The sequence below is a fragment of the Dasypus novemcinctus genome, chromosome 23 (assembly GCF_030445035.2).
Source record: "Dasypus novemcinctus isolate mDasNov1 chromosome 23, mDasNov1.1.hap2, whole genome shotgun sequence".
Taxonomy (NCBI): domain Eukaryota; kingdom Metazoa; phylum Chordata; class Mammalia; order Cingulata; family Dasypodidae; genus Dasypus; species Dasypus novemcinctus.
Window position 1 is genome coordinate 26,650,626 of NC_080695.1, and position 16,523 is coordinate 26,667,148.

A 16,523-nucleotide genomic window follows, 5' to 3' on the forward strand; every position below is an offset into this window, starting at 1 on the left:
GGGCCCCATATATCCAAAAGCATCTTGAAAAAGAAGAAAAAATTTGGAGGATTATGCTTCCTAATTTTAAAACTTATTACAAAGAGTCACATCATCAACATGGTGATGCAAGACATCCTCTGAAGAAACCTCCCCAGAGATTCTGTGAATAAAAGGAAAAATCCCACTTGCTTAGAAAACTCTGGAGGATAGTAGAGACTGGAGAAGGAGTCCTCAAATGCTGATTTGAAGAATAAGAAAAATATCAGGTAGGAAATTTCCATCCTGGACAGGACAGTCTACTTCTCTCCCCCTCACTTGATCCTGAGCAGCTAGGGAGTTGCTCAGAAGCAGCAGCCCAGGTTCCTCCCACAGGGTCACAGATAACAGGGTCAATCACAGCAGCAATTTAGAACCACACACAAATACGGGCACAGGGACCTAACTCTGCAGAGACCCAGGGCAAAACACAAGCTGCTTAGGAGTGCTGCATATAAAGAAGACCCCCAAGGGGGTAAAAAAGAGACTGTGGTAGAAAGACTGGCAAGTGGTGTCTTCACTCAATCCAGTTTCTGTTGGCTGGACCTCCTAAATACAAAATGAAATTTTCTGGAGTGATACACTTTCTGGATTGACTCTATCTGACTCCCTAGAGTGGGATGCCCTAATGGGGAAGAAAACTAAGGGAGAAAAGTCTCAGAGAGGAAAAAAAGAAGGGAGATTTGAACTGAATTGATGAAAGACAGGAGGCCCCAGAACAGAAAAGTGTAAGGGAAACAGGGCACTAAGGGAGGGAGAATATTTTAAAAATTCAGAGGAGTTGGGGAGAAAATTCTGAACAAAAACAAAGAGAACATGGGGAGCAGATGTGGTTCAGTGGCTGAGCACCAGCTTGCCACATACAAGGTCCCCAGTACTTAAAACAACAACAACAGCAAACAGAACAGATAAAGATTCCCAGAGGAAAGGAAGTTTTATCCTATTGAGATGAAACAATTATACAAAAAGTGTCATCATAAAAATCGTACTGCATATCCAGGGCAATAATCAGATGAAGAGGAACTGAAAAAAATCTAAACAGTTAAACATGGGATATTTTAAATATCTAGAACAGGGGTTCTTAACCAGCGGTCAACAGGTCCATGGAAAGATTTCAGGGAGTCTAGGAGCTTGAACTGAAAATTTAAAAAAAAAATTATTCTTGTGGGACATGGTACAGGTGTGATATATGTATTAAATAATACACAGTATAGTGTGAACTTAGTAAGGGGCCCGTGGATTTCACCTGACTGACAAAGGGGTCTGTGGAACAAAAACAGTTAAGAACCACTGGTCTAGAATAAGTTGGACCAAGCACCAAAGAAAAGCCTTAGCACAAAACCAATCAACAGTAAACCCTAGACAAGAGACAGAAACTGATCTTTGACATTAACTCTTAAAGATAAGCATTCTTAGACATCAACAAAAAACTAAAAGCCATACTAAGAAGCAAGAAGATATGGCTCAGTCAAAAGAACAAATTAAAATGTCAGAGTTGACACAGAATTTGGAACAACTAATTAAAAATATTCAAACAAATCCTCTAAATCACCTCAAAGAATTGAAGCTTTATGGTATTAAGGATATAAAGAAGACAATACGTGAACATAAAGAGGAATGTGAAAATATAAAAAGAAACATACAGAAATGATAGGGAGGATAGAAGACAAGCAGACACAGAGAGCACACAATGAAGAGACAGAGCAGACAGCGCAAACAATGGGAGGGGAGAATAAATAAAACAAATCTTTAAAAAAAACTAGAGGCATACAACAGCAGATTTGAACATACAGAAGAAAGAATCAGTGAACTAGAATCAGTGAACAGGGCAATTGAAATCATATGGTTAGAAGAGAGAGAAAAAAGAATAGAAAAAAATTGAGCAGTGTCTCAAGGATTTGAGTGATAGCATGAAGTGCACAAACATTCCCATCATGGGTGTCCCAAAAGAAGAAGAGAAGGGAAAAGGGGCAGAAAAGATATTTAAGGAAATAATGGCCAAAAATTTCCCAACTCTTATGGAAGACAAAAATATACATGTCTGAGAAGGACAATGTACTCCAAACAGAATGAAACTTGGACCTACTCTTAGACACATACTAATCAGAATGTCAAATGTCAAAGATAAAAAGAGACTTCTGAAAATAGCATGAGAAAAGTGATTAATCACATACAAGGCATCCTCAATGAGACTAAGTTTGGATTTCTCATCAGAAACCATGGAAGTGAGAGGCAGTGGTATGATATTTTCAAGGTACTGAAAGAGAAAAGTGGCCAACCAAAAATTCTTATTAATATATACTGACCTTCTTCATCCCTTATAAAGGTTTTTTTAGGAGTTACCCAAGACCTCTACCATGGGAAGCAGGCATTCAGTCACTGAGCTACATCCCCTCTCCAATGACAGTTTATTTTTTGTTTGTTTGTTTGTTTGTTTTTAGAATGTACTGGGGATTGAACCCAGGACTTCATACATGGGAAGCTGGCACTCAACCACTTGAGCTACATCTGCTCTCCTTTATAACAGTCTTGCATTTAAAAATTTTTGTGTCCAATATTAGTATCACTACTCCAGCTCTTCTTTGGTTCCAAAGATATTTGGTTGGAATATCTTTTTCCAACCTTTTGCTTTCAACCTGGTTGTGTCCTTATATCTGAAGTGAGTCTCTTATAGGCAGCATATAGATTACTCATATTTTTAAAAATCCATTCTATCATTCTATATCTTTTGATTGGGGAGTTCAAGTCATTAACATTCAATGTTATTATTGTAAAGGCATTATTTACTTCATCCATTTTATTCTTTGGGGTCTATTGTCACATCTGACTATTATCTATCTTTTACCTTTTAATTTATCCTTCTTAATCTTTATTTCTACACTCTTCTCCAAGTCTCTTACCCTTGTTTCTTCCTTTCAGCTGCAGTACTCCCTTTAGTATCTCTGTTAGCTCTGTGCTTTTGGTAACATACTCTCTCAATTTTTGTTTGTCTGTGAAGACTTTAAACTCACCCTCATTTTTGAAGGACAGTTTTGCCAGATAAAGAATTCTTGTCTGGCAGTTTTTCTCTTTCAGTACCTTAAGTACATCATACCACTTTCTTTTCACCTCCTTGGTTTCTGATGAGAGGTCAGCACCTGTTCTTATTGAGGTTTCATTGTATGTGATGTTTTCCTTATCTCTTGCTGCTTTCAGAATCCTCTCTTTATCTCCAAGATTTGTCATTCTGAAAAGTAAGTGTCTTGGGGTAGGTCCAGTTGGATTTATTCTGTTTGGGGTGCATTGTCCTTCTTCAATATTGATATTTATGTCTTTCAAAAGGGTTGGGAAGTTTTCAGTCATTATTTCCTCAAATATTCTTTCAGCCCTATTTCTGTTCTCTTCTCCTTTTGGGGCACCAACAATACATATGTTTGTGCATTTTGCACTGCCATTCAGTTCTCTGAGACCCTTTTCACTTTCTTCCATTCCTTTCTCTTTCTGTTCTTCTGTCTTTTCAAGTTCAGATGTTTAGTCATCAATACCATGATTCTGTATTGGATCAATTCATATGTGCTGTTATATGTCTCTAATATATTTTTTAAGTTAATGAGTTTTATAATTATTGTTTTTGGACAATTTAAAATATTTTTGCTTTAAAAACAATTTATTGAAGTATATTCTTCATATATGAACATGCATAAACAATAAGTGTACAGTACAAGTTGTGAACTTACAAAAAAAACATGCATAACATCATACAGGGCTCCCATACATCACCCCACCACCTATCACTTGCATTACTGTGAAACATTTGTAACTAATTATGAAAGAGCATCATCGAAGTATTACTACTAACTATAGTCCATATCTTACATTTGGTGTATTTCTTGCTAACCCACCCTATTATTATTATTTGTTTATAAACCATATAATTTATCTAAAGTGTACAATCAGTGGCATTTGGTATAATCACCAAGACATGCATTCATCACTTCTATCAATATTAGAGCATTTTCATTACTTTAAAAATCAACAACAAAAAATAAGTCACTGTCTTACCCATATGTTAGTACTACTAATTACTAATCCTATGATGTGCTTTCACCATTTCTATTCATTTCCAAACATTTGTGAAAACTTTTTACCAATTCTGAATAGATTAAACCTCAGTTTTCCATTGTCTAATCACGTTCTATTCTCTGGTAACTTATTTTCTAGCTATTAACTCCATGAGTTTGCTTATTATATTTAGTTCATAATATCTAGTGTATTTTTAATTTCATCCATTATGTCTTTCATTCCCATAAGCTCTTTAAATATTCTTTGCAGGCTTTCAAACTGTACTTTATGATCACCCAGTGTCTTCTTAATATTCTTTTTCTCTTTAGTCATATTTTCCTTCAATTCTTTGAATCAATCTAGGAGAGTTGTGTGCTTATCTTTGATTAGTTGTCTTAAATCCTGTATCTCACAAGGAGTTTTAGTTGTTCCTTTGTCTGGGTCTCCCTATTTCTTAGCATGGCTTGTAAATTTTTGCTGATGTCTAAGCTTCTGAATATGTTGGGGAAATATTTACTTTGGTCAATTTTTCTCTCTTACCTAATGTTTTTTTTTCCATGGCTCTTCTTCGATTTTTGGTTCAACTTATTCTGGGTCTTTAAAATTGACCAGCTTAAGTTACCAAAATTGGGCCAGGGATTCACTTCACTAATGGGGCACAGATTTTCTCCCAGGGGTTCCAGTTGAGAGAGACCTAAAAGCAGTTTTTCTTCTTGCAGTTTCCTAGCTGACCAGCAGATGGGGCTCTTATCGGTAACCCTTACCACAGAGGTGTCTCTTTCAACTCCCACTTACCCATGCTTCTGGTATGGACAGAGCAGAGTTTCAAAGCAGGTTCTTCTGGCAAAATTCACTAAAGAGAAACCACTCTCAACCCTCTGACACACCCTCCTTCTTCCCAGGGAAGATGTCTCTTTCTCTCTCAGTCACCAGCAGTGAGTCATGGATTTTATCTAGGCAGCATGCCTTAAGGGCAGAGGCTGAGCACTGTTCCCAGCCACAATGAGGGTTTAGTAACTCACAGTTGTTGTTTCAGCTTCTTCTTCTCTGTCCCTTGCCCTCTTGGGGGTTGAGCAGCACTGTCTTGGTCTGCTGATTCCCAAATCAGGTCTTCAGACATCTTTTTGCCCTTTCTCAGTTGTTTTTGTGAGAGAGTTGAGCCCTGTCTGCCTACTCTGATGCCATCTTCCCTGAAGTCCACCAACCAAAAATTCTTCATCCAGCAAAACTGTCCTTCAAAAATGAGGGAAATTTTTAAATATTCACAAATAAATAGAAATGGAGATAGTTTGCCAACAAAAGATTTTTCCTACAAAAATTACTAAAGGGACACCTGCAGGTTGAAAGGAAAAGACAGGAGACAGTGACTTGGATTAGTATGAAGAAACAAAGATTATCAGCAAAGGTAACTTTAAGCATGAATGGAAAACCCAGTAGTACTGTATGCTAAATATACAATTCTACTTTTGAATTCCTATAAGAGTCATAATAAAATTGAACAAGAAAGAGGCATATTTCCTGATAAAGGACACACAAATTATAAAGTGGTAAAGTGGGACAAAAACAACATAAAGAGAGGAAACAGAGGTAGATGGTAGTAGAGAATGTGTATGTTATTGAAGCTAAACTGGCACCTTTTCAAATCAGTAGATAATAAATATAAATTGTGTAATATCAACCCCAGAGTAACCATAAAGAAAGTATTTTTAAAATATACAGAAACAAAAATGAGAATGGGATCTGTCAGATACATCAAAATGATCAAACATACAGAAAATGAGTTTCCAATAAAGGAAAAGAGAGACAAAAAAAAAAAGGTATGACATACTTCATTCACCAGCAAAATCACTGTCATATAGTCCCTAGATTATCCTCTAGCTTCCTTTCAACTGGCATTTATGTCTCTGGACTACCCCCTTCAGCTACAATCACTTTTATAAATCAGAAATATTAATTATACTCACTATAATGTGTTACCATCAACTCTACCCATTTCTACTCTTTTACAATAAACCTTATTAAAAATTCTACATACATTAAGCATCAGCTCCCATTCTCAACCTACATCCTATCTCCTAGTAACTTATACTCTGGAGCTTACCTCCATGAGTTTACATATTGTGTTTAGTTCACATTAGTGAGACCATAGCATATTTGTCCTTTTGTGTCTGGCTTATTCCACTCATAATGTCCTCAAGGTTCATCCATGTTGTCATAAACATCCTGATTTTATTTCTTCATTCCACTGAATATTATTCTATTGTATGTATATAACTCATTTTGTTTATATAGTCTTTGGTTGATGGACACTTGATTTGTTTCCATATTTTAGCAACTGTGAATAATGCTGCTATGACCATCAGTTGCAAAGGTCAGTTTGCATCCTTGCTCTCAGTTCTTCTGAATTTGTTCCTAGTAACAGGATTGCTGGATCATACAGTTCTATAATTAGTTTCTTGAGAAACTGCCAAAATGAATTCCACAGAGGCTACAACATTCTACATTCCCTCAAACAGTTACCAGAACAAATATGAGAATATTATCTCATGAACTATAAAAAATAAAGAATACTAATAAATGGTGTTAATAGTAGAGTGGGTTGGGAGAAAAATACACCAAATGTAAGCCACAAAGTATAGTTGTAATATTTTGACAATGCTCTTTCATCATGTGTAAGAAATGGTCCACAATGCAAAGTGTTGGTGGTGGGATGATATATGGAAATCATGTTTATTATGCATGTTTGTTTTGTAAATTCACAACTTTTACTGTACACTTATTATTTATGTATGTTCATGTCTGAATGATATGTCAATAAAAAAATTTTAATGAAAAAAAAAGATATGACATATAAAAACCAAAGGGCATAATGCCTGAAATAAGTTCTGCCTTTACAGTAATAATTGTAAAGGAGAGTAAACTCCCCAGTGAAAAGACACAGATCAGCAGAATGGATAAAAAAACATGATCTGATTATATGTTGTTTACAAGAAACTCAACTTAGACTCAAAGACACAAATATATTGAAAGTGAAAGGTTGGAAAATGATATTCCATGCAAACAGTAACCAAAAAAAGAGCTGGGACAAAATAGACTTGAAGTCAAAAGCTGTTATAAGAGACAAAGAAAGGCACTATATATTAATAAAAGGAGCAATCCACCAAGATGAAGTAACAACCATAAATATTTATGCACCTAAGCCTGGTGACCCAAAATACATGAAGCAAACACTGGAAAAACTGAAGGGAGAAAAAGACACCTGTACTTTAATAGCTGGAGACTTCAATACACCACTCTCATCAGCAGATAGAACATCCAGACATATAATCAATAAGAAAAAAAGAGAACTTGAATAACATGATAAATGAACTAGACCTAAAAGACATTTACAGAACATTGCACCCCAAAACATCAGGACATACATTCTTCTCAAATGCACATGGATCACTCTTCAGGATAGACCACAAGCTGGGCCACAAAATAAGACTCAATAAATTTTAAAAGACTGAAATTATACAAAGAATTTTCTCTCACCATAATCAAATGAAACTAGAAATCAATAACAGGCAGAGAACTGGAAAATCCACAAATAGACAGAAGCTCAATGACACACTTATAAACAATCAGTGGTTCAAATAAAAAAGTGCCAAGAAAATCCGTAAATATCTTGAAACAATTGAAAAAGACTTGTTTCTGATTGTTCATTGTTTGTATATATAAACACTACTGATATGGAGTGTTGATCTTGTATCAACATATCAAAACTTAAGGGACTAAAGTGAAGGCACTGCTGAGAGGGAAATTTATGGCTTAAATGTTTATATTTAAAAAGAAGAAAGAGATAAAATCGAAGACCTAACTGCACACCTGGAGGAACTAGAAAAAGAACTGCAAACTAATCCCAAAACAAGCAGAAGGAAAGAAATAACAATGAGAAGAAATAAATGAAATTGGGAATAAAAAAGCCAATAGAAAAAGTTAACAAAACCAAATATTGGTTCTTTGAAAAGAACAATAAAATTGGCAAACTCTTAGACTGACAAGGAGGAAAAAATAGAGAGAATATTGAAATAAATAAAAACAGAAATGGGGGAGGGGGGCTATACTACTGACCCCAGAGAAATAAAAACCTAATAAGAATATACTATGAACAACTGTATACCAAGATATTAGACAACCTAGAGGAATGTGAAAATTCCTAGAAACACATGAACAACTTATACTGATTCTAGAAGAAATAGAAGACCCCATCAGATCAATTACAAGTAAAGAGATTGAATAAGTCATCAAACATCTCTCAAAAGGTGTCAAAAGCCAGGACCAGATGGCTTCACAAGTGAATTCTACCAATTATTCCAAGAAAAAATTGAACAGGAGGGAATAGTACCCAACTCATTCTATGAGGCCAACATTACCCTAATACCAAACCCAGATAAAGATACTATAAGAAAACAAAATTACTGACCATTTATGTTATGCATATAGATCCAACAGGACATTAAAAGTATTATACACCCATGATCAAATGGGTTTTATCCTAGGTATGCAAGGGTGGTCCAATATAAGAAAATCAATTAATCTAATACACCATTAATAAAATGAAGGACGAAAACACTTGATCATCTCAATTGATACAGAAAAGGCTTTGGGCAAAATCCAGCATCCTTTCTTAGTTGAAAAAAATAGGAATAGAAGGAAACTTCCTCAACATGATAAAGGACATCTGCAGGAAACATCATACTCAATGGTGATAGACTGAAAGCTTCCCCTCTAAGATCTTCAACAAGATAAGGATGCCCACTGTCAAGACTGTTATTCAACATTGTGCTGGAAGTTCTACTCCAAGCAATTAGGCAAGAAAAAGAAATAAAAAGGCAACCAGATTGGAAAGGAAGAAATAAAACTTTCACTATTTGCAGATTACAGATTTCTGTATATAGAAAGTCCTGAAAAATCTACAATAAAGCTACTAGAGCTAATAAATGGACTCAGCAAATTAGTGGAGTACAAGATCAACACCCAAAATCAGTAGTGTTTGTATATACAAACAATGAACAATCAGAATAAGAAATCAAGGGAAAAATTCCATTCATAATCAGAAGTCAAAGAGTCAACTATCTAGGAATAAATTTAACCAAGGGTGTAAAGGACTTATACACAGAAAACTACAAGACATTGCTAAAAGAAATCAAAGAAGACTTAAATTAATAGGAGGATATTCCGTGTTCATGGATTGGAAGACTAAATATCGTTAAGATGTCAATTTCCCCGATTGATTTACAGATTCGATGCAATTCCAATCAAAATTCCAACAGCCCACATTGAGGAAATGGAAAAGCCAATTATCAAATTTATTCGGAAGGGTAAGGGGTCCTGAATAACCAAAACAATCTTGAAAAAGAAGACTGAAGTTATAAGACTCGCAATTTCTGACTTTAAAGCATATTACAAAGCTACAGTGGTTTAACAACATGGTACTGGCACAGGGATAGATATATCGACCAATGGAATCAAACTGAGAATTCAGAAATAGACCCTCATATCTATGGTCAATTGATTTTAACAAGACTACCAAATCCACTCAATTGGGAAAGAACAGTCCCTTCAACAAATGGTGCTGGGAGAACTGGATATCCAAATCCAAAACAATAAAGGTGGAGCCATACCTCACACCATATTTAAACATTAACTCAAAATGGATCATAGACCTATATAGAAACCAAAACTATAAAACTCCTAGAATAAATCATAGGGAACATCTTCAGGACCTTGTGTTACACAGTTGTTTCCTAGACTTTATACTAAAAGCATAAGCAGCAAAAAAAAAAAAAAAAAAAAAAAGATAAATGACACTTCATCAAAATTTAAAACTTTTGTGCATCATAGGACTTCATCATGAAAGTAAAAAGATAATCTACAGGCGGCGGACTTGGCCCAGTGGCTAGGGTATCTGTCTACCACATGGGAGGTCTGCAGTTCAAACGCTGGGCCTCCTTGACCACCAGTGTGGAGCTGGTCCATTTGCAGTGCTGATGCACGCAAGGAGTGCCCTGCCACACAGGGGAGCCCCATGCGCAAGGAGTGCGCCCTGTAAGGAGAACCACCCAGCGTGAAAGAAAGTGCAGCCTGCCCAGGAATGGCGCTGCACACACGGAGAGATGGCACAGCAAGATGACGCAACAAAAAGAAACACAGATTTCTGTGCTGCTGACAACAACAGAAGCGGACAAAGAAGATGCAGCAAATAGACACAGAGAACAGACAACCAGGGTGGGGGTGGGGTAAGGGGAGAGAAATAAATAAATAAATAAATCTTAAAAAAAAAAGATAATCTACAGAATGGGAAAAATATCTAGCAACCACATATTTGATAAAGGCGTAATATCCAGAATATATAAAGAAATACTCTCAACAGCAAAAGACAAACAACCCAATTTTAAAATGGTCAGAAGACTTGAGGAGATATTTCTCCAAAGAGGAAATACAAATGGCCAAAAAGCACATGAAAATAAATCCAACATCATTAGCCATTAGGGAAATGAAAATCAAATCCACAATGAGATAATATTTCATTTCATACCCAGTAGAATAAATGCTAGAATAACTAAGATGTGGAGAAATAGCAACATTCTTGGTGGGAAAGTAAAATGGTGCAGATGCTGTGGAAGACAGTTTGGCAGTTCCTCAGAAAGTTAAGTATAGAATAACCATGTGACTTGGTGATGCCAATTCTAGATATATTCCCCAAAACAATTGAAAACAGGGACTCAACAGATATTTGCATGCTGATGTTCTTGGTGGGAATATTCACAATTGCCTAAAGATGGAAGTAACCCAGGTGTCCATCAGCTGATGAATAGGTAAACAGAACATGATATATACATACAATAGAATATTATTCAGCCATAAAAAGGAATCAAGTTCTAATATATGCTATAACATGGATGAACCTAGAGGATATTATGTTGAGTGAAATAACGCAGACACAAAAGGAAAATTATTGTATGATTTCATTGATTTGAAATAATTAGATTCCACAGAGTCAGAAACTAGAGTGCAGGTTACTGGGAGCCAAGTTTGGGTAGGGAATGGGGAAGTAATATTTACTTGGTGCATAATTTCTATTTGGGATGATGGAGAGGTTTTGGTAGTGGAGGGTAGTGATGGTACCACAGCATTGTGAATATAATTAACAGCACTGAAGTATGTAACTGAATGTGGCTAAAATGGGAATTGTTAGGTTGTATAAATGTTACTAGAAAAAAAATTGAAACATAGGACTATACAACACAGTAAACCCTAATGTAAACTGTGGACTATAGTTATAGTACAATTAAAATAATATTCTTTCATCAATTCTAACAAACCTATAAAACTAATGCAAGGTTTCAATAATGGGAGGTAGTATATGGGAACTCTGAATTTTCTGCATGAGTTTTCTATGGACTTAAAACTTCTCTAATAAAAATTATATTTAAAAATGGAACAAGTAGAAGGGACATGGAGCTGTGTGTAGGGAAACCACAACTGAGTCAAACTCTGTCATACTGGGGAGTACAAACTCCAAGTAGGACTCACTGGCAAGGCACCAAACTCCTGAACTATCTGCCCTGACCATAGAGCCTGGGTGTCTTCAGAGCCCTCAGGTACCCCACTATTTGAGGTAGTGTCTAATTTGGCAGTCAGTGAGATCTTGCTGAAACATGCACAATCATCTCTGGAATGACCTCCCAACTCACTCTGAAGTCTCTTAGCCATAGAAACTCATTTGTCTTTACCTTTTCTCCCTTTTGGTCAAGGTCTTTTTCCAGTTGCATTGCGAGTTGGTAGTAATGCAACTGATAGTAATCCCTCAGTGCCAGGGAGGCTCATCCCTGGGGATCTTGTCCCATGCTGGAAGGAAATTATTGCATTTATATGCTGAATTTGCCTTAGAGAGAAGCCACATTTGAGGAACAAGGAGACTCTCAGGAGGTAACTCTTAGGCAGCCTATAATACTAGGCTAAGTTACCATTTCAAAAGTAAAGTTTCATAAACTCAGTTATCAATGTCAAGGGCCCATCAATGGACCATCCTCCCTCACTAGCCATTGCCTCTGTGCTTGGGGGATTTTTGCTGTTCCATTAAAGAATGTGTTGGTAGGTGCACATCCAAGAGACTTGAATCTTCAGGCTGTCCATGTGCCAGCTGGGCCCTGAGCCTCAACAGAGTTGCACCACCTTCTCTCCAGTCCATTGAACTCACCGAGGACAACTAACAAGGAGGTGATGATGGACAACAAACATACCAAGGAACCAAGACAGACTACAACTACAAGCAACAGAGTCCCATCCATCAGCCATATGGGACTAAAGCCCCCTCTCAATTAGAGGTGGACTGGGCATCACCATCCCAAAATCCTCAGGATTGGGGGATGAACTATGGACTAGAATGGACTTACTGGTATTCTATTATAGACTTACTGTGATTCTAGCAATGAATGAAATTGTATCATTAATGTGGAGGCAGTGGCCCTGGAGGTTCCGAGATCAGGGAGATGGAAAATAGATGTAATACGAGGACATTTTCAGGACTTGGGAATTGGCCTGAATGACATTGCAACGATGGATACAGGCCATTATATATCTTGCCATAACCTACAGAATTGTGTGGGAGAGAGTGTAGGCTACAATGTAAATTATTATCCATGCTTAGTGGCAATGCTCCAAAATGTGTTCATCAATTGCAATGAATGTACCATACTAATGAAGGTAAATGTAGATGGTGTGGGGAGCAGGGCACATGAGAATCCTCTATATTTTTTACGGTACACTTAGGTAATCTAAGTATCTTTTTAAAAGTAAAAATATTAAAATTTTAAAACACACACACACACACGCAGAAATGGAACTTGGTTCAATTTCCCATTCAGTAAAACAACCAATAAGCAGACACCCATTCACTTACTAATGCAACTTAAATTAAAAGTTGTTTATTGGGGATGCAGACTTGACCCAGTGGATAGGGCGTCCATCTACCACATGGGAGGTCCGCAGCCTCCTTGACCCATGTGGAACTGGCCACACACAGTGCTGATGCCCGCAAGGAGTGCTGTGCTACACAAGGGTGCCCCCGCATAGGGGAGCCCCACGCACAAGGAGTGCACCCCATAAGGAGAGCCGCCCAACGCGAAAGAAAGTGCAGCCTGCCCAAGAATGGCGCCGCACACATGGAGAGTTGACGCAACAAGATGATGCAACAAAAAGAAACACAGGTTCCTGTGCCGCCAACAACAACAGAAGTGGAAAAAAACAAGGACATGCTGCAAATGGACACAGAGAACAGACAACTGGGCTGGGGGGGGGAGGGGAGAAAAATAAACAAAATAATTCTTTAAAAAAAAAAGTGGTTTATTATCAGTCCATGCAGTTCAACAAATCTATCCTTCAAAATGGCTCTATTCTTCTCACTTAATGGGAGATTCTGGAGTTTTAGTTCGTTTTCCTTTGGTGTTAAATAGAAATTATTTAACCCATCATTGATATTTAACTCTAATCAGTATAAATGTTAATTAATGTTCAAACATAACAAACATAAGTCTTTATCATATAGGTCTATATCTATTTCCTGAGTCAGTATTTTGAAATTATACAATCTTATTGAAATATAAAATGCACAGCTCTATTTGAAAGATATACTCACTGTGTCTTCATCATCAAGCATTTGTGTAGACATACTCATTCGTTTTTTTGCCATGTCAGGCTAAAAGAGCTGAAATCAGAAATAAAATCATTTTTAGGAAAAAGGATTAAAGATATCCTTTAAAAGCCTGTATTCATACAATATAATACAGATCAATAAGAAATACTAACATAGACATTATTCAAAATTTTAGCTTTTATCCCAAACTATTGACTTATGTTTAAAATTGTGGCTATGTTGCCAGACAGGCTTCTATTAGAATAAATAGTACATAATATTCATTGTATAATGTCAGTAATACACTTAACCATAAACACACAGAAAGCTCTTTAAGAATAGTAAACTCTCTTTTGAAATCAAGAGAACAAAGGACATTCTTCCTCTTTAGTGGAAACTCTGGGTGTGAAAAGGAGAAATAGGTAATTTTGCTTTTAAAAGTACTAAGAGAACTAGGAAGATACCCATAATAACATAACTTTCCAGAGCAGCTTGCCAAGGGAGTCAGGGGTGTTGGTGTGTGCCCATCGTGGAAGAATTGGAGAAGCGGAGTTTATATAATCCGAACAAGTCCCTCAGAGACCAAGCTACAATAATGATAGTTCTCATAGCTTTGCACCAGATATTTAGGTGCACCATCTCTTTTCATCCATATTATCCTCACCATAGGCCAGGTGAGAAAATTAAGACTGAGAGAAATGAAGTCACTTACTTGCTCAAGGTTTCAGCTGTGCCGCACACACAGGTCTGATCTGGACAAAGCTTGTGTTCTCACTACTTTCCCCAGCTGTGGACCAAATAACATTCACTGTGTTTGCAACAGTTAGGAACAGGGGAGGAGAGGGGCCAGAGAACACATCGTGCTGATTTCTAAGTAAAACTGCCTGAGAAGGCTGTGCTAGCCTACTTTTGAGTTACAGTGCAAAGATACTGAGAAGCTGAGGCGTGTTAGTAAAAGGAAATATTGTATATGGATATAGCAATGATAAAAGCAAACAGAATCAAACAAGGGCTCTCTGTGCCCTGATTCCTTCACTTCACCTATCCTGGAAATTATTTCACTTTAGTAAAAAAAATTTACCTCACTTTTTCCTAATGGTAAATAGCCTAGCCTATAGGAAGGCTCTAGCTTAATTTAGCAGAAGCTTCATGGCAGACGGTGCAGCGATTTTCCGTCTTTATTGCAATCAACAACGATCAACATTTAAACCACTGAAAAAGAAAACTGCTTCTTCACCTTTTATATTTGTCCTCTCTCAGAATTGGAAGTAGCTTACTGTAAATTCAGGGGTCTCTACCTCCGTAACTCCTGACGTTTTTGGCAAGGGTGCTCCAAAGCGGGTAACGTTGAAGAGATGAGATAAAGCAGAGGCTCGGCTGGGAGCGGGGCGGGGACGTGCAGACAACGTCCCCGGGGGAAGGGGTGAGCCGGCAGGGGAGGTGAAACCACCTCTAGGCCGTCAAGTTTGAAGGCAGAGCAGTCTCCACGAGCTCCATGTACGTTTTCATTCCTCCTGCCTCTCTCCTCCTCACAAATACATCTTTGCGACTTTTCCTCAGGGCAAGGGAAAACGGGCCAGGGCTGAAAAACGCTTCCAAAGAGAATCACAATGTACTGGAAGGCACCTTGGCTGAGTAACTACTTGAACGAGGCAAGATCTGTTTCTGATAACCCAGATCCAGGAGACAGGCAGAACTTATCAGGGAGATAAGGAAATACCCTCCTTTGCTGTAACTGAAGACTATTTTTTCATTATTAGACAAGTTGTGGGCTGACAAAACAATCACGCATGAAATGTAAGGTTCCCATATGCACCCTATTATTAACACCTTGCAATGGTTTGGGACATTGGTTGTAATTGGTAAAAGCACGTTTTTATAATTGTGCTATTAACTTAGGATTTACTTGTTTGTGTAGTGTAGGTCCATGGATTTCTTTAAAATTCTGCTACCAAATGTGCAATCTAACATTTTCCCTTTCCATCACATTCAGATACACATCTCAGTGCTGTTAATTACATTCACAATGTTGTGCTACCATCACCACCATGCATTACGGAAACATTTCCATCATTCCAAATAGGAAACCTGTATTTTTTTAAAATCAATGTTACAAGTTACTCTGTTCACACAAGAGAATAACTACAATAACAATAAATTTACTTTGGTTTGTGGTTAACTCCTCCCTTATTTTTGTTCCTTTCTCAATCTTGAGGGATTTGGGAGGATGTCTGCTCTGACTTCTTCAGCCTGAGAGGGGACTTAGATATTATAGGACAGAGGAAAGGACCAATTTTGCTTGCAGTTGAAGATATTCCTTGTTTTGGGGGTGGGATTGGTCCATCATCATTTAGTTAGTTGTAAGGACAAGCCTGGAGAGTTGGAGAGTAGGAGAGTAGGAATTGGCTCAACCAGCATGTGAACAATTCAAAGATTTAAGTCTTTGAGAAATATATTTAACAGGTAAGTTGAAAATTATAGGCTCAAATACAAGGAGAAGAATCATGATTAGGGGCATTATAAATGAGTATAACTATGACATATTGGGGAAATAGATTTCAATATATTCCCAGATTGGGCCCACCCAGGGAGTATTGATTTCATAAGGCTGTGTGGCTTGTCTATGGTTTCCAGATGTCCCTAGTGCCCTTTTATTTGAGGCTTTCTTTCCTGTGGCAGTTTGTGAAACCTGCCTAAGACCTGCATAAACATAACCTCCAAAATGACCTCCCAACTCACTTTGAAATCCCTTAGCCATAAAAACTGTTTTATTGAATATTTCCCC

General features: G+C 37.2%; 1 protein-coding gene across 1 annotated transcript in view; it reads right to left on the reverse strand.

Annotated features, from left to right (window-relative positions):
• Positions 1 to 11,876, reverse strand: part of LOC101414646 (septin-14) — a 57,065-nt gene extending 45,189 nt beyond the window's left edge. Inside the window, exon 1 of the mRNA XM_071211465.1 lies at positions 11,838 to 11,876. Coding sequence (XP_071067566.1) covers positions 11,838 to 11,876 — 39 coding nt within the window. The remainder of the gene's footprint in view (positions 1 to 11,837) is intronic.
• Positions 11,877 to 16,523: the final 4,647 nt, after the last annotated feature.